The sequence below is a fragment of the Psittacula echo genome (genome assembly GCF_963264785.1).
Source record: "Psittacula echo genome assembly, chromosome: 7".
Taxonomy (NCBI): Eukaryota; Metazoa; Chordata; class Aves; order Psittaciformes; family Psittacidae; genus Psittacula; species Psittacula echo.
Genome location: NC_137740.1, coordinates 24,117,434 through 24,140,259, shown reverse-complemented (window position 1 = coordinate 24,140,259; position 22,826 = coordinate 24,117,434). Strand labels below are relative to the sequence as shown.

The 22,826-nt window shown below is 41.9% G+C and overlaps 4 protein-coding genes across 7 annotated transcripts in view; 2 read left to right on the top strand and 2 right to left on the bottom strand.

The window, feature by feature from the left end:
* Positions 1–6,782, top strand: part of RABGAP1L (RAB GTPase activating protein 1 like) — a gene marked incomplete at its 5' end in the record, with an annotated part of 248,601 nt that extends 241,819 nt beyond the window's left edge. The window contains 3 exons of one of the 4 annotated variants that reach the window (XM_080623939.1): positions 254–325; positions 1,682–1,879; positions 2,205–3,985. In XM_080623939.1, coding sequence (XP_080480065.1) covers positions 254–325; positions 1,682–1,879; positions 2,205–2,360 — 426 coding nt within the window. In that variant the 3' untranslated portion in view covers positions 2,361–3,985. Of the gene's footprint in view, positions 1–253; positions 326–1,681; positions 1,880–2,204 lie in introns of all 4 variants that reach the window. The other 3 variants (XM_080623938.1, XM_080623940.1, XM_080623941.1) reach the window with 3 other exon arrangements.
* Positions 6,783–7,766: 984 nt separating this feature from the next.
* On the bottom strand, positions 7,767–10,708 carry LOC308224210 (uncharacterized protein; the record flags this gene model as incomplete). The annotated part of the gene is made up of 2 exons (XM_080623946.1): positions 7,767–7,881; positions 10,383–10,708. 2 exons carry the CDS (start codon positions 10,706–10,708, stop codon positions 7,767–7,769), a joined length of 441 nt encoding a protein of 146 aa, XP_080480072.1.
* CACYBP (calcyclin binding protein) lies at positions 10,698–17,488 on the top strand. Its single transcript, XM_080623945.1, has 6 exons — positions 10,698–10,843; positions 11,304–11,496; positions 12,190–12,286; positions 12,873–12,972; positions 14,297–14,391; positions 16,194–17,488. The coding sequence occupies exons 1-6, from the start codon at positions 10,823–10,825 to the stop codon at positions 16,351–16,353; spliced, it is 666 nt and encodes a 221-aa protein (XP_080480071.1). The 5' UTR covers positions 10,698–10,822; the 3' UTR covers positions 16,354–17,488.
* Positions 17,489–17,631: 143 nt separating this feature from the next.
* On the bottom strand, positions 17,632–20,649 carry MRPS14 (mitochondrial ribosomal protein S14). Its single transcript, XM_080623947.1, has 3 exons — positions 20,567–20,649; positions 20,065–20,223; positions 17,632–18,141 (listed from the first exon to the last, which is right to left on the bottom strand). The coding sequence occupies exons 1-3, from the start codon at positions 20,609–20,611 to the stop codon at positions 17,959–17,961; spliced, it is 387 nt and encodes a 128-aa protein (XP_080480073.1). The 5' UTR covers positions 20,612–20,649; the 3' UTR covers positions 17,632–17,958.
* Between the last annotated feature and the right edge of the window lie 2,177 nt (positions 20,650–22,826).

Here is a 22,826-nt window from a genome sequence, read left to right as displayed (position 1 = left end):
CTACTATAGGGTGAATGCTTCTTTACTCTGTGACATAATGCAGTACAAGCATTATAAACTAATTCATCTATAACGTTTGTCTCTGTGTTCAGGTTCTGAATTGAATACTGCCTTTTTTTTTCAATCTCATTATTAGCAACAGCCTCTGAGTGAGGCAGCATTTAAGAAATGTTGGCTCTAGCAAAAATGAAAAAACACAGGTTATATTTTAGTACAGTAAACATTAGCTAAGAGACTGCTTTCTCTGCTCCAGATTTGTTCCCAGCTGAGTACCAGGCTGGAAAAACAACAAGCGGCCAGTAAAGATGAACTGGAAGTTGTGAAGGTGAGAATGATGCCTCTACATATGAGATTTTTCTAACACAAGTACTGCTAAATACCAGGGACACAGAATAAGATACTAATTGAAGTTTAATGTTACAACAAACAGCACTGTCCACCTACCTGCCCTGATAGCCCACAGGCATTTTAGATCAGATGCAAACAACAAAAAGGTTAATTTCCTTTCATGGTTCTTTATCATATATCAGCAGTGCAGAACTCTCAAACTGAACTGCATGTAGTACTTGGCTTTTCTTTTTCCTGTTGAAATATACACTTCTGGCAAAAAATGTAGAGAGACAGTATTTACTTGGATGTTTTAAATAATAAAAGGCTTTCTAGAAGAGAAACCATGCTGCTTCTCCTGTGCGCCCAGTGGAGGGGTCAGAATTGGCAGAACTGGACAGTTTGGGTTTCTGTAATTTAAGCAAAGTTATTTAAGTAACTTGGCATAGCTTGAGCCATCCCCAGAATTGCCCTGTTCCTCACCCTTCTCTAAAGCCCCTTACTAGGAACGTTTGCACTAGAGATAAATGTTTCCTGATCATGTACCCCTCTGCTTTGTCACTATGGAGTACGCAGAATTGTTTTCCCTCTGGTATAGCTTCTAGTTGTTTCTTCGGTACTCAAGTTGAACCTGATTTGTGCCTTTTTAGTGACCTTTTTATGTTACTGGTAAAAAAAGTAATTCCAGGATTGATGTTGCTATAATCTGCTGAAGTAGCTCAGTACCCTGTTTCAGTTTGTGCGAGCCAGGCCAGCTGTGCTACATCTTCAGCTGTGAGTAACTGGTTCACCTTTCCAGGTAGCACAAGAACATTACTATTGTGTATCAGGTGTCACTGGCAGAAAGGGTCATCCCCTAACATGCTGAACAAGCACCTGCAGGACAGTACTGACCCATGCAGTGAGCACAGCAGGTTGCTTACTTCTGGAAATATGGAAAAGCTACCTGGTTTTCTTTAAAGTATCACAATTTGCATTAATTTATTCAAGTGCTTTTATGGAAGATGAAAAGTTTCTGCAGTGTGATTTCCTCTTCTGAATTCTGCTGGCATAAATACTGCAAAATATCACAAAGCTTCGGTAGCAAAAGAATTTGAGTATTTCTAATCTAGGAGCAAAGTCTCTGTGCTTAGACAGAGCACGCTAAGTAGATTTTAAGAAATTTTATACTGTTAATATGCCCTGGAAATTGTTCATGAACTTCTCAAATTCTTTCCATGTCATGTATGAAAACTGCAATACTAGATAGTTCAAGATTACTGACCGAAAGGCAGTCTAACATAAAAATGGCTCTTCCAGGAAGCACAGCAACTCCTAAAATATGGATTAAAGATGAGCTTTCTGGGTATTTCAGGGTAAAGTGATGGCCTGCAAACACTGCAGTGAGATTTTCAGTAAGGAAGGAGCACTGAAGCTGCCTATTGTAAGCACGGAGAATAAGGGCATAGAAATGGATGATGAAAAGGATGCACTGAAGAAGCAGCTGAGGGAGATGGAGCTGGAACTTGCACAGACCAAACTGCAACTTGTGGAAGCTAAGTGCAAAATTCAGGTATGTGAAATCCAAGTACAGCCAGGCTGTGTCCTCAACCTTGTTATGCTCAGTACAAAATAATTCTGAATCATGCAAAAAATTGTTCCAAAAAGGAGCATATACCCATTCTACAGTGTATCTGTAAACTTCAAGAATGACTTCTGTCTTGAAATGAGACTTTTATATCTAAATATCTTCTGCTATTTCTGCAATTTCAATCTGCCTTCTCTCCCCAGTGCCTGGGAGCTTGCAAGGAAGTGCTGGATTGCAGGGACTGAGTTTGAAGATGCTTTATTGTTAATTACCTGGGCTTTGATCAGTTCTGACTATTCTGCTTTTGTAGGAGCTGGAGCACCAGAGAGGAGCCCTTATGAATGAAATCCAAGCTGCCAAAAACTCTTGGTTTAGCAAAACTCTGAACTCTATCAAAACGGCGACAGGCACACAGCCACTGCAGCAGTCTCAGCCGTCCCTGCCACCCAAAGAGGGCAGTACATAGTTCCTGACAGACCCCAATCAAGAGCACAAAGAACAACACAACTGAACCCTGGAGGATTCTTCCAGTGGTCTCTCCTCTTGGAGAAAGGACAAAAGGCAGGAGTGCAGGCTTGAAGTGAAATTCTTCGGTGTTTTTCATTCATTCTGATGTGACCCTTTTCAAAGGGGGAAAAAATAATTCCTGGTTTATGTTGAATTCTTACTTCCCAAACTGCCTTGCTGAAAGCCACGTTCTGATACCTTCATACTTTTACACTTTATTTTATATGACTAGATGTTAAATAAATACTTCAAAACTAGGTCTTTAATACACGACTAATTCTTCAAACTTATTTTTATCTTGGATAGAAGGTTTTTTCTTCTGGAGGAAGAGAGAGAATGGAAAATGTAAAGTACTGAAGCATAATCTCTTCATAGAAAGCACAGTGTAATAAGTACCAGTGTGTGTGCGGGTGTCTTAGGATAGCTTACGCCCTGGGACCATCTCAGAAGTTTATCGCAGTGACTGTGTCCTGCAGAGAAGCACTTTTTGTAAAGCTTAGGCCATAGCAAAGATAGTCTTGTGCTCTCTTAGCACAATTGTTTATGAGCTTCCCTGATAAGTTCTTAGTTCTGATTGGTTTTTTCTTCAGAAATGCAAGTAGTGCAGTTCCTTGTAGCACTGTTGTGTGAAGGCTATTGACAACTGAACTGGAATTTAACATAAAGTTACCTAGTTCCCTTTTTATTTTTAGTTTATACTACAATTTGCAAGAAATAATTCTTTCCACTGGGATAAAGGTAAAATTGTTCAGTGTTTATTTGATTTTTTTGACCTGAAGCAGAGTGAAGACCTTGCATAGTTTAGACCTTTTGTATATCCTGTGCAATAAGGGGTAGGTTTTATGAATAACAGTAATGAAAACCTTTCCCTGGGTCTATATTCAAATTCTGAATTTGACACAGAAATGAGGTCTCAAAAAAAAAACCAACCCCAAAATGTTTATGCTGCACTGATAAGACACCACAGCGTGAAGATCTGTTTGCTACTTAGGAAATGCTATGTTGGTATTACTTATTTTTATAAACACAAACATTTTGAAGTGGAATACAAAACCTAGACTTTCCCATGGGGTAGACTTCTCTGATGATTCCCAAACTTGCCTGGTTGTTTTTTATCTCTTAAGGTAAGAAAATCCAAAAGCATTTGTTTTGACTGAACATAAAGTGTTTATAGAAATACTTATTTCATGTAAAATTAAACTATTGCTTGAACTGATGGAGTATTTTTTTAATTATATCTGTCATGTCTAAAGAAGGTCTTGCAGGTAAATATCACTGCTGGACTAAAGATTGTGTATTAATTGTTCCATTTACAAAATTGTTCCAGGGACATTAGTTCTGTTTTTTTCTTTTTTTAATTCTAAGTAATGCCATATCTTGTCAGTTTTGTACAATAAAATTTAATGATACCCATCTTGTGCTTTGTTGTCAAGCATAATTCTGAATTATTTTAAACAGGGTAGTGTAAATATTACCTGTGCCAAAGGAATGATTCTGAAAGGCAGTCAGCTGTTTGAAGTAGAGATCAAAATATGATCACTATCTTGACACAATCCTGCAACGAAATTCTCTCTTCTAGGAGTAAGGGGCTAAAAAAAATTAATATTTGAAAATGTACCTGCAAGAACAGTGATTATGTGGAAACATTAATATAGTGAGAAAAAAAGGGTGAAAAGGCAAAAGGAATTTCTTTTGCAAATATGAACAAAGATCTTTTTCCCTGGTTGCTTTCTTGCTAATGATATTTGCATAAATGTTTCTGTTCTCTTAACTGTCTAAGCCTAGCATTAGTCATTCATTTACCAGTTCCACTTCACGCTCAAAATGAACTGCATAATAAATTTGAAGTGACATTTAAGAATACCTGGTGAACATCTGATTGTTACATTTGAGAGTACTGTGCCGATGAGTGACACTGATGGTTTGACAAGTGTCCGAATTTCTCATTTCATTTATTTTAAATCATTCTTAAAAGTTAATTTAAAACCTTGATTGGAAAAAGGCAGTAATAATAAAAAAATAAATGGGTAAGACTATGATTCCCTGAGCAGATGACTTAATGTAACAGCTCACTTCTGCTCAAAGAACTCACCCCTCCAACTCCCTGTTGTACAGTCATGTGCCTTGTCCTTGTTATGGCACTTACTAGAGACGATTAAAAGCAACCAAACAAAAAAAAATGTGGGGTGGATTTTTCCCCTTTTGGGTAGTCTTTTGACACATTAATGAGTTAAATCATCTCAAAGGGTGCAATGACTGCAGGTGGATTGTGGGAGTGGTACTTCCCCAGTTCACCAAAAAAGAACTGTTAAATAAGCTCACCACGTCCCATGGAACTCACTTTGACACAACATTGTCTTTCTCTTTGTAGCTGCTCTCTGACTTTGGAAGTTGAGTTTCTGTGACAAAAAAATGTTTGCTACCTGCTTTGCTACCCGGGATTTCAAAACCTTGTAGAATGGAAGCTGGCTTACATCAGCAAAAAAAGTTTCCGAAGGCAACAGCTGCATTATCACTCTTGGCAGTGACATAAAGGCAAAAAACTACTTTCACTTTCCATCTATAGTCCCAAGGTAGTGTCTTCCAAGTGTCACCAAGCAGTGGTGTTTGGAAGAGTAGTATTTACATGGAAAATGTGTGTTCTCAAAACTACTGAAAGAATAAGAAAATAGCTCTATGGCATTATCTTGATGAATAAGCATAGTTATACTCAGAAACAAGGAAAGGAGCAAGACTGCAGGATTAAACCAGGCAAGCTAAAATTTTGCCTGCTGACTATATATGCTATTGGGAAACTTAGCTTCCTGTGAGAAAAACAAATATGGGGTTTAATTAGCCCTTTTCAGCAGTGTGTGACAGAGTTATGTGCACACGTATGCCAGACCAGCTGATCAGTCAGGGATAGCTGGATCGTTGTTCAGATTTTCAGCAGAAAACATCATCAAAGTCTCACTGAAACTGTTTTTTTTGTGTGGCACTGGAACAGCGAACATGGCTTGTAAGTCTGCAGTGATTAATATTTCTTTTCCTAAGTCAGTATTAAACTATGTATCCACATCAAACTTATATTAAAAGTAATTTGAATTTTATAAATGTATGTGTGGAACTAAATCTTATTTTTTAATTTTATTGAGAATGCACAGTTCTGAATAAAGTCTTTACTTTGATTAGGGTTAAATCTCCAAAGAATTTTTTTTAGTACAACTGGTTTATCTTGTTGGATTCTAATCTGTTCTTGATATGCCCAATGTGGGGGGAGAGGGGAGAGTACTTTTTTCAAGTTAAAAAGCAATTGTTTTTACTTTGACTGTAACACTTTACAGGATAAATGAAGCAAGGCTGATTTAGTTACATGGTACCTCTGTGAACTAGTTTTGTATTATCTTTGTGAATCAAACTTAATATTCTAAAGTAATAGGACGTATTTCACGTAAAAATTCTAAATGTAGCCCAGAGAAAATAACAATAAAATAGAAAATATCGTGTGTGCTGTTAATCCAAGAAACTGCAAAATCCCTGAGGTCTGTATGTGTTAAAGTTCAGTAAAACCAGTCTTGGGAAAGGGAGACAGCTGTGTAATCAGTACTGCCAACTGACAAACTCATCCTTGTCCTGCCCATTAATTAGTATATAATTTGCTACAGCTAAGTTACATTGCTTACATAGGTAAGCAATGTTTGTCTTCTTTGTTGGACATTTTAAAGGACTTCTCTTAGTTGGCTGTTAAAATTTAAGATAGATGCTTTTATCTGTGCCATTGTGTTAAAAACAACTCAAAATAAAAACAGCCATTTACAAGAGGAGATAGAAAGTCAACAACAAGAATTCAGCCCCTTGACAGAGCATGAAGCATCCCATTGACTTTAGAGTCACGATGCCATTGACCTACTGAACATAGCAATGTAGGAGTACATAAAAATCTGAATTTACTGTCACTGAAGTATCAAAACTTGGAAGCTACATAAGTCATGCTTTCTCCACAGGATAAAGGTAGGGCTGTTCCCTGTTTTTTGTTAAGTAGTTGCACTGAAATCCATGGAACTACTTATATGTGTGGGAAAACTATAACTCTTATTTTGATTGTACTGTTAGACTCAGGGATAATTGGCATACTTCTGCATGATCTGATAAGCCTAAATACCTTTGGCACTGAAAACAGGCATGCTTCTGATGTTACAATGCAAGTTTTCTTCCAACTGCTAGAGAGAAAACCTTAGTACATGTTATTGTCTGAATGTGAAGATCAGGGCAGAGATGTTTCCCTCAAGACTGGGGACTGTTCTGAGTGACAAGCACACCTATTACAGCTGAACCCTGCAGAATGGGCTGCTGTGCAAACAGCTGGCTGCTCTAGACAGGTAATGTTGTGTACACCCAAGGCATTGCTGTGAGTTAACACAGCGCCGGTCGTCATGTTGTTCTTGCAAGCACAAAGGCTTGAACTATATTATTTTCCTGTCTGTTATGTGAATATCTTACTGGGAGCTGTCCTATTACCTCTTTCTGAGTAATAATACTAAGGGGAGACACAACGAAGCACTCAAGTTTGGACCTTTCAAGTTAGGTGGGGTGTACATCACAGCAGCCTTTAAAACAGAGCTGATCCATAGATGGGGTTTGGGAAATTCAGAGAATTTGCAGGAGGATGAATAATGCTGAGCATTAATCAAGATCCCACCTTACCAAAGTCAGAAGTCTACATAATTTATTTCAGGATCATGTCTTAACACGTACAGGTTAATCCTCCAGGAATACAGGGCTCTCTTCTTCTCCTGGATTCCAACTGCTTTGCTACTGAATGTATTTCATGCTATTTTTACCTGAAAAAGACAAAAAGATATGGGTAGAGAATTAGGACATTACTTCCTCTTATTTTCTTATTCAGTGGGACTTGCTTTTATTTAACCTGTAAAGGAATATATATGTAACTTTGGAAAACTATATCTTACATATAGAATAATATATAGGAAACTGAATCACAAGGGGATAAATACATCAAAAGGATTTGGTGTCATAAATTTCATTTACGATTTGATACCACCAGAATCCTGGGCTGTACTAATTTCCTTCCAGTTTCTCTTATTTTTGTATTTTATATAATACATGGATGGTACTACCAATGCAAATGACAGCAGATATTCTCAGATTTTTCTCCAGATCGAATTCCCCCCTTCCAGTAATCCCTGGGTTTGCACTGCTGCCCATACCAACCTGTGCCACAAGCTCTCTTGAGCTTTGGGAACTGCTGCTTTCCCATGGAAGATTTTCTGGCTTCTCTGAACTGGGAAAAGCTGACACGTGAATGCAGAAAAGAGTCTAATCAGGCATGGTCCAAATCCCTCAGTGCCTGCCATTCAAGATGGACTCACTTTAGCACATTGAAACCAGAGAGCAGCTTCAAAGCTCTGGCTCCATTACAATGAAGTTTTCTAGATCTGGATCTGCATTTGTCATCTGTGTGTGTCCCAAGTTTGCAAATCCTAAAGAGTTAGGAAAGAAGAGCATCACAGTGATATCAGATTTTAAACTGAGAACAACTCCATACTGCCAGTACTTGTGCAACAAATCCACGTATTATATAAAATATAATATGGAAATATAAGTGTAATGCTTGGTATTAAAAGTGCAATTCAATGTACATGGTCACAACAAATGTTTACTTTTTTAATTGTTACAGAATTGTTTGGATTGGTACCTTGTTATCATTGTGTGAACAATGTAAACTTGTAAAATAAATGGAAATGCATACAAAATGGGAATAAGGTGCTTATTTTCATAAGCCATTTACTTAAGGAATAGCTTCAGTCTGTTTGCAATAATAAACTGCTGCTGTGCTAAGTTTTTTTTACAGGTCACTCATGGTGGTCATTTCTAAGGAGCCCTATTAGACTTGGCAGACTAGCTGTCCAAAACGTGTTTGTGCTACACAGCCAATTCTAACCCGTTCATTAGGACAATGTACTCATTCCCAAAGGGTCTCCTGTTCAAGTCTGACAGACAGGCACCATGCCAGAGAGCTAACGGGTCACCCTGGCCCTCCACTCCAAATGCTAGCCTGAGGTTGCCAGCCCAGAGAACGTGCTGGTAAATAAGCTTTTCTTGAAGGTCATTGATACATAGCCATGGGGCAACAGGAGCCATTGTTAAGGATGTCATGCTTCCCTGGAGTACACAAGAGAAATATGCAAGTAAGCCATGAGGCAGCATGCTTATCAGAAGGGTCATAGGGAGCACAAGGACACAGAAAGAAATTGAAAACTGACTCCTAACAGAGAAGCACGGCTGAACAAGAACAGGGCAGACCAGAATTTACAGCTGTCAAAAGTATTCAAATGCTTTATAAAACCATTTTCCATGTGAGCAATTGCTGCAGGGTTTCTTTTTTATTAATTAAGATCAACAGCCATTATTCCCTGGTAACTGGAAAGGCACACAGCACTTCAGGGGAAGATACAAAGGCAAAGAGAGAGAAAAGCTGAAGATTAAATTTACCAGACATAACATTTGGTACTGTTTTACCTCCACATCACTATCCAAGGACTGTTTTCATGAGCTGCTATCAATTCCTGCAGACAGAAGCCGAAGGCTACTACTTGCTAGATAATAGCCCACAGCTTTTCAACACCCTCTCAGATGCTTCCATCCTTACCGCTTCCCCAAGCTGAACAGCACTGAAGACCACTCTGCATTGTATTTTCTTTGCCAGACAGACCAGACCAGGATCTTTCAGCTGAGTTTCAGTACTCCTACTTACTCTAACCTAGCTCCTTTTCCCCTTCCTGATGCAGGATCCTTTCTGATTCTTCTCCAAGAGAAGGCCTGCCACTGTGCTCTTTGTACAGCTGCACACAAGATGACAACCTGGCTTTGTCAGGCTGTCTTCTGTTTCCAGCCAGGGGAGGACGCAGATGCTACTACAGCTTTATGCAAAGGGGAGCTGTGTGGAACCTGTTTATACAACACAATAGACAACTCTTCCATGTGGATGGAAGCTGCCACTCAAGTGGAAGTGCCACAGGCATGGAAATGCGCCTAAGGAAACAACATAAACACTGATTTTAAAAAAATATCACAAAAGAAGCAAATTACAGGCTCTTACCAATGCATTTATGTATTAGCAAAAGCATTTTCTCCTCTAACCAGAAATTAAATTATAAAGCAATACCAGTTTAAATTCTAAAACTATGAGCACTTAATAAGGCCACAGCTAAGAGTGGAGAAACTACAAAATTAGTATCGAGAAAAAACCCACATGAAGTTTTTTCTTGTCTTGGTGACTGCTCAACAAAGATCACAAGGAAACAATTCCTGAATAAGCAACTGCCTTTAACCAATAAAGTAAATTCCAGTTAACCATACTGTATTTTCCATATAGAATCATCTGGCCCAGCTTCAAATGCTGGACAAGCTGAAGTCCTGTGGAAATCACAACCAACCACAGAGTTAGTTATGCAGATCTTTCCTGGTCCTTTCTCAGCTGCAGATCATGAAGCACTGGACCAGAGGGTTATAATAAACCCTTCAGTACAATGTCTGTTAAAACTGATTTGTGGAATGCAGAGTTGAACGTAAATCCTTGGCTTCAGGTTTGCTATTAATCTTTACAAATTAATTCTTGGATATTCACTTCAGAAAAAGATAACAATCTAAGGCCATAAATCAGCAAATTAGGTGTAATTCCTCTGTTGGGTAAAACAGATGTTAGAACTGGCACTTTCAGAGAAACCTTGAAGGGCTGTATCCTGCCTTGAGTTCCATTGCTTATAAAAGACATCTGGAGACAAAGGCTGACACCCTCACTTCCCTGTTTACTGAAAGATTGACACTATTTGTTTTTTTTTTTTTTAGTTTTGGGGTTTTTTTTCTTCCTTCGTGAAATTTTAAGGTCCGACTGGAACCTGGGGATGCAGAAACTCTTGTTTTTTCTGTTGTTCTGGACGCTAAGGTAACGGTGGTGAGAAGCACCTCACTATATTTTTACCTTGACCAACTGCAGCCGAGGCTGCGGTGCTCAGGCAGATCATTCCAAATCTCCCCTACAGCAGTTAGATGGCGGTCGCTCAGAAGCCCACCCCGGCTCCCCCGCCACCCCCCCCCGTCAGCCGCGACAAGCGCGAAGCGATCCCTCCGCGCGGAGCCCCTCAGGGACCGCCTCCCGGCCCGGGGCTCGCCGCGGCCACCGCCAGGGGCGCTGCCTGCGGGCGGCACGAGCAGCACCGGAGTTGGGGGAGGTGTGAAGGCCCGAAGCCCCACCCCGCCGCCATGACCGCGCTCACGGAGCGCTGATAGTGGCGGCGGCGGCGGCATTGTGTCACTTCCGCGGCGCGCTCGGGCGGCGAGTGGGAGGAGCGGGAGGCCGGAAGGTTCCAGAGGGGCCGTGGGAGCTGCTGCTGCTGCCGCCGGTGGGCCGCCGCACGCGACATGGCTGCAGGGCGCGAGGAGGTGAGCATCCCCCACCTGTCCCGGGGGCTCTGACAGGAACCGGGGCGGGCGGTGCGGGGCGAGGGGCGGTCGGCCGGCTGCTATGGGGAGCCGGGGGGCGGTCGGCCGGGAGCTCTCGGCTTGGGTGTCTGCTGGGCGCTGCAGGTGTTCACCCCGACATGGTGCTGGGCGCTTTGAGCATAAACCAGAACCTTTTGTGGATTTCTCTTGGTTTTATAATGGGTGCAGTCTTAAACCTTGAAATGTATAGTGGCCGAGAAAGTAGAACGCGAGCGGGAGTGAGGAATCGGTGGCTTCACGGTTAGCGGGGTGAAGAAGGAAATGAAACAACTGACTCGGTAACCCTGAAACGGCTGCATCTGGGAAATCTGAAAGTCATCACTGAAAGAGCTCAGCCGTGAACCGAGAGTACAAATATCTGTATCTAATATGCACGTCTGATCCTCTATTTTTACACCAGTTACTGAAAGATTTGGAAGAAGTAAAAGAATTGCTTACAAAGGCCACAAGGAAGCGACTTCGTGATGTCCTGATGACAGAGAAACACAAGCTAGAGCTAGAAATCAAGAATCAGCCTCCACTGAAGCCAAAAGATGCAGTGGAGGAAGAAAAGGTGTCGCTGGGAGGGTACACGGTCAAAATAAACAATTATGGTAGGTTTGTTTTTCTGAACACTTACTGGAGTTCCAGCATCTCTGTAGAGAAGGCAGGGCAGCATTAGTGTGACTTACAGTTGCCACTTAGTATTATAAAGGCGGCTTCTTAAGTGATTATTTCATTTTGGAAACCCCGCTTAAAATGCTACCGCATGCTTAGTATGCTGTCCCAACCAGAGTGTGTATTAGTTCTGTTTGTGTGATAGTAGGGGTAGGATGCATTAATGATCCCTGGTACATACTTACTAGTATTTTTCGCTGCCCAGTGCTTAACAGGAATGAGTGAGCTTTAGCTTTTCGGCTTGCCATGTAAGTGAAAGGAGAGGTAATTGCTCAAGATACTTGTCCTGCAGGGAGTAGGGGAAAAAGTGGGTCAAGGAAACTGCAGCAGAAGCAGACAGCTGCCTCTGACTCCCTATCACAGACAGGGTTGCTTTCCTTTTGTCTGAGCTGGTAAGTATGTTTTGCTCAGAATTTGCAGGAATTGGGGAATAGGGCTACGTGTGAGGACCTCCTTTTACTCTCACATCATTCCTGAATAATTTATGTCTTCTCTTATTTCTCTGAAGATTATTTTGGTTTAGGCAGAGATCCTGCAAATTGCTAGGGGACTTCACAGAGGGAGCTGGAATGAAATGCACAAAGGTCATGGAGGAAAGGTAGAACTTAATCTATTTTTTCCACTTGCAGGTTGGGATCAGTCAGATAAGTTTATTAAGATTTACATCTCTTTAAATGGAGTCCAGAAGCTTCCAGCTGAGAATGTGCAGGTGAATTTCACAGAGAGGTGAGTTCACCTTGTTGCACCACACAGCACAGGGGAGCATGGGTGAAGAATGCCATTTGAAATGCAGGGATGTGTTGAGTGCTGTTCTGGATCAGCCTTTACTCCTCACCTTCTTTTTTTATTTTTTTTTCTTTTTTTTAAATCCTGAGGGGTATTAGCTTTTATTACCACTTAGCACTACGTAAGTGTAGCTTTCCTTAGAGGGTATCAGGATCTTTTCATTGTACAATCATCTCATCACGCTTGCCAGGATATGCAGTGTTAGCCCTGTTTTTTGATGGTATAGAACAGAAGTGTACATGAAGTAAATCTGCCTTTACAAGGTTGTAGGAGTTCAGTGAGGTAGAATGAACCCCCTGAAGGTCTCAGTTTGTTGGCAAGTCTGGATATGTCCTTTTAAATCCACAGTATTAAATCCAACTGAAGATCTGTAAGCCCTGGGAAGAAAGTAATTCAAGCCTGTTGACATGCTTTCTCAAGAAATACGCCTGACATATTTTTTGACGTTGTTTTTGGTGGCAAGGCTCAGTAGTTTTGCAGTGATTGCAGTATTTGTGACCTTCCTCCCCCTGCTTTCTGGTCCCAGGTCGTTTGATCTGCTAGTGAAGAATCTGAATGGGAAGAACTACACCATGACCTTCAACAACCTCCTGAAACCCATCTCTGTGGAAGGCAGCTCTAGAAAGGTCAGTGCACATTGTCTGTTAAGAGATACCTGGGTCCTTCACATAGTACCATATTCATTGCCTGACTAGTTCAAGAGACTCAGCGCTAACCTTCAGTCCCTCTCTCTGTCGGTAATGTTTCTTCACTGTGAATGTGATTCTTATTAAATTCTAATTGTCATAACTGTGGAATTATCCTCTGGAATCCATGGCCTATTTCAATAGATCATGTCTAGCTAATGTACACTTTTCTAAATACCTGTCTGACAGGATTTCAGAAACAATTAAGCAGAAAATTCCACTAAATATCCATTTACATCCTTCTGCTTTTAAATATTTCAGAGGAATTCGTTGCAATTTTAAGGTCTAAGAGACTTGTCAGGAGACCCGAATCTTGGGAAGCTTAAATAGGTTTAACACCCAAAACAAAGTCTGAAACCTCTCTGCCTTTGTTAAGAGTGTGGTGTTCTGGAATTGAACCCTGGCAACATTTTACTGCTGATTGTTGCAACTTGGGGGCAGTGTCCATACTCTGAAACTTGTAGCATCTTTCCAGGCTTAGGAATGTGTCAGATACTTTGTCTGCATTCTGCACAGTTGTGTTCTGCAGTTAGAGACATTAGTTGTGAAGAAATTATGGTTCTATTGGAAATTGCTGTAAAACTAGGACAGTGTGAAATTAAAACAAATGAAATAAATGCGTGATGCTCTGGTTTTTGGGGTTTTTTTGTTTGTTTGTTTGTTTGGGTTTTTTTTTTTGGCATAGAAGTGAGCAGTAGTCACGTACTTGCTAAACTAAACTAAAGGTCTGGCAGATTCTTGTCTGCTGTGGCATGCAGGAGTTATTTGTGAAATTTAGGTTAGGGTTGCAATTAAACAGGCTTTGCTTGTAACTGGCAAACACACTGCAAGATTAAGCAATGCCCTAAAACTAATTTCTTATCCTTGGAGAAATAAATTGGGGGAGTCTCCACCTGAACTTGGTATTCTTAGAGAAGTCTAGTAAATATAGCCATCCTTTACCTGACAGTCCTGGGTACTTTTAGCATCCTGAGAATCACTAAATGGTGTTTCTGCAGCACTGTAATGTTCTTCTGTATTGGTACTATAGTTCTGTACTAGTAGTATATTAATCATGCCATTTAAATTGTCTACAGTGAGGTTAATACTTTGCACCTTGAAGCTCAGTGCATACTATAATTTCCTATGTGCTACATAATAATCAGTAGCTGAGGTAAATGCTTCAGAAATCTACAAAGATAGAAAGGTTTATGCTCTAAACTAACTTTATTCATTGTGGTTGCGACTAGCATTCTGAATTCATGTCTTGCTCTTCACCATGCAGATAAAGACAGACATGGTCCTTGTGATGTGTAGGAAGAAGCGGGAGGAAAAATGGGAATGTCTCACTCAAGTGGAAAAAGAAAGCAAAGAGAAAGAGTAAGTGTCTTCAACCCACCATCTTGTTTTCCACCTCTTGTTCTCTGGCTTGTTTTGGGACTGCCAGGAGAGCAGATCTGTGCTATACTGACTCTGCAGTCAGGTGGTGAAAATTGCTGTTTTGGAGGACAAGCCCCTGAGATGCTTGAGAATCATCGAGATTTTTTTGCTATCAGTAGGACTGTAAGTGCAGGAGATACACTTTGAGTAGCTGCTTGCCACTTTTCTACTGTTTTATTGCTAATGATGAAGTCTGCATCACAGGAAGTACCTAAGACAGACAGACCTGCAGAGTGTTAATCAACCAATTAAAAATTCTCTTATTTGATGGCTGCATTCATTACAAAAAATGCTCTAGTGAGGCTGACCTTTTTCAGGTTAAGTGCATACTGTGTAGAAATACAGATATAATAATTTCAGCTGTGCTGGTCGAAATAATTATTTCGCCACCTGTGTGTGAAGCGCCTGCACAAAAAATCCCAGCGTACTTTTGACAAAACAGGCTTCTGCTTACCTAAGTCATTACACAAAGTCTCAAGCTAATTTGTATCACTTCAAATGCTTGGGGGCAACCCTACAAGCAGCTTAGACACTGGATATATAAGCATGGTAGATTATGGCATGAAACACCCAAGGACAAGAGACGTTTTTATATATATATATGTGTGTGTGTGTGTGTATAAGTAGTGTATCATGTAACAAATCTGTATTGTTTGTTTTGGGTTTTTTTTTGGTTTTGTACAATACCACACAGAAGAAGCATGGAAAAATTGACTTTTGAGAAAGTTATACCTGCCAATGTCTGTTCATTTTGTATCTGTTTATAGAATGATTGGCTAAAACTGATTAGTCCTAACTAACTGTACTTGAACTTAGAGCAAAGCTACCTTCCCCTCTTGACTGACATCACTGGAGATGAAGAGATAGTAACTTTACTAATGCAGGTTGTTGGAGGGACAGGGTCATTTTGTTAAACCTGTATCTTGTGCATAGAAGTCCTCCACACTACCCAGCCTGTCATGATCAGTATTGCTCCCCTATTCAGTGTTGGGAATTTGCAACATGGTAAATGAGTGGCTTCAGAAAAGTACCTCCCAGCTTCCAAGACTGGTTTGGGGAGCTCTCTCCCTCTGTTGACCTATTTTGATCTGTGTGTTTTTCAGATAGCCTGCAGCTGCACTAGTAACTACCTATGGGATTTAAGAAAACAGGATAGAGAGAGGCAAGTTTGCCAGAGGGAGCATTATGTATAGGCTTATGATAGGGGGCATGGCATACCCAGGTGCTTACCATGTGGGTGGCACTGTTTGTCAGCTGGCTTCTTGAGAAAGTTCCTTTGAAATGCAGTGTGTTAAAAATGAGACAGTGAACCTCTGGAGATAATCTGAAAAATGGGAAGTGGAAAATGCCTTTTGGGCTGTGAATGTTGTCACAGTTCTATTTTTGTTCCCTTGTCACATAACACCACAGACAGATACTGGTCTTTATGTGTCTGTTGCTTTCCACTCCTATGTCCTAAAATTAATTTAGGGTGGTGCTTCCAGGGTCATGTTTACTGCAAAGTGCTTCCTGTCATCCTTAGTGGAACAGCTCTAGGTATACTTCTCAACTTGAATGTAATTTAAGGGTACTCTTTAGGATTCTCCCTACTTGGAAGCTGACTGAGACTGTCAGGGTCTAAAGAGTTTGCCAGAGGAAAATCCTTGCTGTTACCAGGATGTTTCAAACAAATGCTAGCGTTTAATTTTTTTGCACAGAATTGTTACGTATATGTGATCTTCTCCTATGTGTTCGTCTTGCAGGAAGGCTGCCTATGACACCTCAGACCCTAGTGAAGGGCTTATGAACCTTTTGAAAAAGATGTATGCAGAAGGGGATGATGAAATGAAGCGCACCATCAACAAGGCCTGGGTTGAAAGCAGAGAAAAACAATCCAAAGAGGACATGCCAATGGATATTTGAAAGTACTCTAAAGGCTGCCTTAATCACTGATCTTCCATGTGAGACATGCCGTGCTGCAAAGATCATTGTTTATACAACCTTCTTCCAAGCAAAGACAGTAATTTTCCATTTCAGGTTGGAGAAAATACTTAAATAAAATAGCTTATAAAGCATTTCCTTTAGTCAAGTGGTTCACCATTTCCTGAAGGGTGGAACATAGGTAAAACCTTACCCTTCCTTGAAAAAGCCTCTCGGATGAGTGGAGAGTGGTGAAACAGAACAATGTAAAAGTGTAAATTTTTTGTTTTAATGAAATGTGGGGTGTATGTTGAACTGTAAATCATGTCACAAAGGGACAGATGCTGAAGAAAGTAGAACCACTATCTCAAACACTTGACAGTTAAGCAGAAACAATATGGTGTTAATCCTGTGATTAATTACTAAAATTAATGACTGCTGTTTAACCTCTTGTGAATTTTTAAAGTAAGAACAGCTCTTCAGTGGGTGCCTATGCTGTGGCCTCATTGAGGGGTCTTTGTGGTGGCATCAGTCACAGGAGGGCAGTAAGCTGCTGATGCTGGCCACTGAGCTTGCCCTGGCTCTAATGATGTATAAGGACGAGAGACAAGCTACACTTTATCCTATAAAATTTCAAGTATTTTAAGGTAATGGAGTAGTAAATATATTGAGATAGCTTACACTCCAAAATCTGACTCCACTAGGGCTGATGGGTTGCTGTCAGTTTGCTGTGTGTGCCTTCCATCTGCTTGTAGTACAGTTCTACTTGGCCTGTTTACTGCAGCCTCAGCCCCAGTGTGAGGGAGCGGGACAGAGCAGCCATTTCCCCTTCATTGCCCTGCTTTGAAGAAGAGTACAGGGCAAACATGAGCTTAGCAGCAGGCTTGTTCTTATTGTTTCCTTCCTGCGTCCTTCTCATGTGTCTCCCAAGGACAGATTTGTTCGATGTTACCGTATGGATTAAGGAAGCCATTATTCTCCAATTATTGTCTGGACTAGGATTTGCTACCTTATTCTTAAAGCATTGGACCACAAGCAGGAGATAAATACTAGCATGCTGTAGTTTCTAATGGGTCTGTTATCCATTTGGTCTGCTTTGTTATTATACATATATTTTTGCATAGCAAGAGTATCTAATTTGAGGCCATGTTTTGTTTTCAGTTTGTGCTCACCCTTGTCTGGAATACCACTTTGCTCTGTTGTGCAATTCCATTCATGCTTTTACCCAAATTACTGTGGTGAACTTACCGTACAGTGACAAAACAACTGCTTAAACAAGCCTTGTGCTGTATGTCTTTATTTCTAATGTTGCCCTTATCACAAACCTCAGCTTAGTTCTGCAGCCCTCTGGTAGTAATTTTTTTTTTTTTTCCACCTCAAAATAAAACTGCCTCATACAGACAAGTTTAATGTGGTTACGCTGTTTCTTGTCAACTGATACCAGCTGTGATCCAGTGAGTTTAATGCATCATCATGGCTTCTCATCCTGCCTTTATCAGTTTGATACTGGTGCTGGACTCTTGGACAGGACAGTCTTGCTTCAACTAATTCAAACCCAAGCTGAGCTTGTTTCGTGTTTTCAGCCTGAACGTATATCCATGAAGCGATCTACCACATGGCCCTCTGTATCCCAGACATCTCACCATGGTCAGCAAAATGGCGGAAAACTATTCTGCTAAGCCTCCAGCGCCGCTTCACCCCCCGAGGGCGGGATGTCAGGACACACCTATTGTGGATCCTCACAGGGCAGCTGTCCCGGGGCAAGTCAGCAATCTCTTTATCAGCCACTTCCTAAAACAGAAGACCACACCACAGAGTTACCTGTATTCCCCAAGAGTTTGAGGGAGCTGATTATCAGACCTCAAAATCTAGCTGTAGAGTAGGTACTGCCAAAGCTACTCTACTACCTCATAAGTATGCTTACCTGGATTCACCCCTTCTTTCTGGGCATCCTAAGGGCAAATGTAAAATGATTCACAGGGAGACCCCAAAGTTAACTTTATTACACAAACAGAACAGCCTGAAGCCAGTAATTATAGTTAGTCAAAATCCACTTGGCTTTCTCCTTATTGCAGGGTGGGCTAATCCTAACATGGGCTGAATTTAAATATATGTTTCTTATTAATTGCCTTCTTAGGTAACATGTTTTGATATATACAAGATCCTTTTTACTGACACCAAGAGTTGCAGCCAGAGGACAAGTCCAAGTGTCTCTCAGACACCTGTCTCCCTTTGACCTTTACTGTCTCTTCTAATGAGAAGGCTTAAGATAGGTCTTTCCACATAACTAAAGAGCTCACCAGTTTTCAGGAAACACCAGGTGGCAGCGGTGTCAGAAAAAAGTGAGCTCAGCAAGGAAATGCAGCCTAAAGGAAGTTGCTTGAGGCTGGGTATGCATCCCTAATTGCAGCATTCTTAATATGCTATTTTCTGAAGGACAGAAAGGCTCAAAGAAGTCCATGTTCAGTCAGTTGGAAGTAAAAGGAAAGCCTGAGGCTGGACTACAAACACTCCTATAATGCTGCAGGAGAAAAGCAAGTGTAAGGCTATCTTCCAAAAGGATGTTTGAATTCAAAGGGCAGCATGGTGACTTTCACCTTTAATAACAGCAAGGTCAGGAGGACTGCTTGTCTTCAGAGCATATTTCAGTTACTGGTTTTGTCCAGTTGTGTATCTTACCTATGTATATAGCCCTACCTTTATGTGCCCCTAGTATAGCCAAACATTTGCAGTACTTTATCTACCTATTTAATTCCTAAATTTTTTTCAGAAAGTAACTTCTGCTTTCAGAGAAAACTCGTTACTTACTTTTAAAGTCTTTAAATTTGGAGCCTAAATAACTTTTTGTAGGGGAGATAAAAGTTACTTCCCTGGAGTCTTTTTCTTCTAACTGCTGCTATAAGTTAGTGACTGCAAATGGTGACAAAAGCAGCTGAGGAACAGCAAAAGCAAGGCCAGCTGCAATCTGTGGTTTTTTTTCTGCAAGGACATCCACATAGACTAGGCTTGCCAAGACAACAGTAGAGTCAATACATAAAAGCAGATCCATATACTTTCTCTCCAACGATGTTTAAGCATTGTAAGGACCTCCCCACAATTAAGTATGACCAGATCAAATACGTACAGGAATATTTCTGACACAAATGTTTTTAATGATTAGTAAGGAAGGCTGTGAGCTGGGCAGTGAGTAGGTGCACTTTTAAGAACAGCTCTAGTGTCCAAATCTGATGCAGCTCTTGCATGCTTGTAGCTCAGGCAAGAAATACAATTAAGTACTTCTAATTGAACAAATAGGTGCTTTTGACTGGCTCAGGCTTCCAAGTTTTTAAAGAAAAAAAAAATCTAATGTTTATTTGGGAAGTTCTACAAGTAACCACATAATAGCCCATATTAGCAGAAATAAGGAAAACAGCTTTCTGAATGTATGATAGTGCAGCTGGGGGAGGGGGAAGGAAGATACTTCATCACATATAGTGTTACATATACTGCTTACAGGAGAAGCACTGGTTTTAAAAAACCCAAACCCACAACCCAACACACACAGCCTCTAGTCAGGCGAATACCCCGTTGTAAACACTCCCAAAAGGCTCTGCAGACGCCTGGGCGCTAGCGGTAGCTATGCAATGTGACATGGTCCTGGGCCAGTGACTTTGGGAATCGCAAACGTCTGTAACGCGGCCGCCGCAGCAAGGGCCGGGGGGGGCTGCCCGGTACCTGCAGCTCCTTGGGGAGGATAGTGTTCTTCCGGATGGCGTTGATCCGCAGCCTCTCGTCCGCGTACTCGTACGCCAGCTTCCTTCTCTTGACATCCCGCAGCATCCTCCAGTCCACGTAGTAGCTCCGCACTTGGCTAGTGCAAGGCGAGGGGAGAACCTAATTAAAAGAATGAAGCTTGCAATAATACCCACCTGCCGCACACCTTGCCCGATCCAACTATGTATTATTTTCATAAATGTCTCTTTGCCAGACTTCTTCAAACTACTTCCCTGCTCCTGCCCAGTAAGCGTAACGTGTGATCCCGCTCAGCTGACAGAAGCCAGCAAGGAATTCACGACACCCGGGGCACGAATAACCCGCAGCTGCACCTACACCCGCGTTGTTCCCACCGCCGCAGCCGCCGGTCTAACAAGCCCAGCAGCCCCTAGCCGTCCCTGCCCGCTCCCTGGGCCGGCCGCGGTCGCGAAGGGGAGCAGGGCCGGGAGTGACCCATGCTGACCTGCCGAGCGGCCTGCAGGAGCCACCACAGCGAGGAAGCCGCCATCTTCTCGGAGACAAGCGGCGGGGCCGCGCATGCGCTGAGACCCCAGGGGGAGGGGAGTAGGGCTGCCGGTGCGTCGTCCCGGCTTCTCGGTGCGCCCCCTGCGGGCGGGCGGCGGTGCCTGCCCCGCCGGGCTGAGCTTTGGTCTCCGCAATAGCCCTTGGGCAGCGACTCCATTTCCAGTGCATTTGCGGGTGCAAAAAAGTGCAGGGAGAATCCAAACCACTTTAGAGGGCTGTGCTGCATACCCCAGTGCTGATGCCAAGCCTCGCTGGCACCATCCGTCTTTAGAGGGAGCTGGCAACTTCCACAGAAACCTCTGGATTCGACTCAGGGTGGACCACAAGGATCCTAGATTGGAGAGGAAAGTCAGTAAAAATGACAGGGAAAAGAGTCCCACCAGGAAAATGTAATGCAGAGGCATCACACCGCATTTTTGGGGTCCCTGTCCAGAAAAGCACATTTGTCCTGCTGTGTATGAGGTTATCTGCCAGCTGTCTTCTTCAATGTTTTGTTTCTTAACGGTTTCTTTGCCTGCTTATCACCTAGCACTATACCTAAATTTATATCAGCACTCTGCATTTTTTTCAACTCATGAATTTTGGGTAAGTTTCAGCATTTTACAAACACCACTGGATAATCATAATGCTGAACAGTGAAAACTATGTGGAAAATTCTTCGGTTGCTCTCAGATGCCCTGAAACTTTCCTGTTTTACCAACTAGGACTCCACTTAGGCAGTGTTTCAAATAAATCTATGTTCTGATTTCAGGGAGAACATCCATTAAGTTTTATCTGTTTAACGAATAATTTCGATTACATTTTCTGTTCATGTCACCTTGTTACCTACACCCAAAAAGTCACATGAGAAGCTGGATTCTCTCTCAGTTTCTCATGCTGCTTTTTGTCTGTGTGCCTGGAATTTTACTTCAATGCCTGGTATATTACACTGGTTCTGAGGTATACAGGTGTAATCTGGAAGAAGGTGCCAGATTGGCAGGCTAATGCAGTCAAATCTTATTAGCCATGCCGGAGTCAGCAGCAACAGGTTCCACAATAACCTACCCACATAGGCTGATGGGGCAGGTGATGGTGATCAGTGCAAAGAAGCCATTTTTGGTGTTGATGAAGTGGTTAATTCTCCACAGCCTCTTCAGTTTCTGGCTGCCTTGCCAACCCAGGTGTTAGCTGTCCTGATGGTTTTTGTCCTGTGGATGTGCCAGGCTGAAACCACTAATATCTGTTACACAGAGCATTAAACAGGTATAGAGGGATAGCTATGTTCAGTTTTCCTTGCTTTAGATGGGTCTCATGAGCCCCGGAGAGGTGAGATGCTTGTCACTGGCCTTGTTTCCCATCTCTCTGTGCTCCCTTCATACTCTGAGAAGCTGAAAGACTGCTCTTAAACTTGCAGGAGAGAAACTGCAGCAACAGACAAGTCTCAGTCTGTGGGCTGCAATCCTTCTGTGACCATCCAGTTCAAAACTCAGGCTGTTTGTGGCCATGCTTCCTGGTGATACTGTGTGTTGATGCATGACTGGCTTGGAAGGTTTCTGGTGTTTGCAGGGAGAGAATTTCAAGCTTTGTTTCCTGATGTTATGATCTATAACTTGCTATTTTTTCAGCTTTCCAGCAATCTGTAGAATCTTAGCAGCGCAAATAAAGCAGAGAGCTAGATATGACCAAAGGTGATTTGGATGTTAGAGTGCGCATTTTTTTTCCTACAATATTTTGTTCCACTTCCCCTTGGTCTCCCTGTGTTTGTTAGGTGGTCTGGCTGAGTGAGGAACTAAACAGTATGGGAAGCAGAACAGTTTCTTCAGCCAGGGCTGAATCTCTGCCTTGCTCAACAGCATCACCTGTATCACAAGCACTTTCCCAGCTGCGGAGGTGAGACCAGTTGTGTTGTATTGCAGCATTACCTTTCCCTTTCTGTAATGGGGTTGCCTAGGACAGAGTGTTTGGTACCTTCAGCTTTACAAAATGCAAACTAAGTGAGAAAGCTTGGAGCCTCAGTGTGAGTTAGTGGTATTTGCCGTGTTCAGCACTGTAAGTACACTCTATTCAACTTCACACCCCCTGTTGCAGTGACTGAGATTGGCAAAGGCTAATGAGGCATGATGATAGCTCTTAGGCTGCTGCCATCTTCAGCTCCCTCAGCACAGCTGAGGTTGCAGTAAAGCAAAGCAGATGGGAAGAATCTGAGAGAGTTTGTTAGC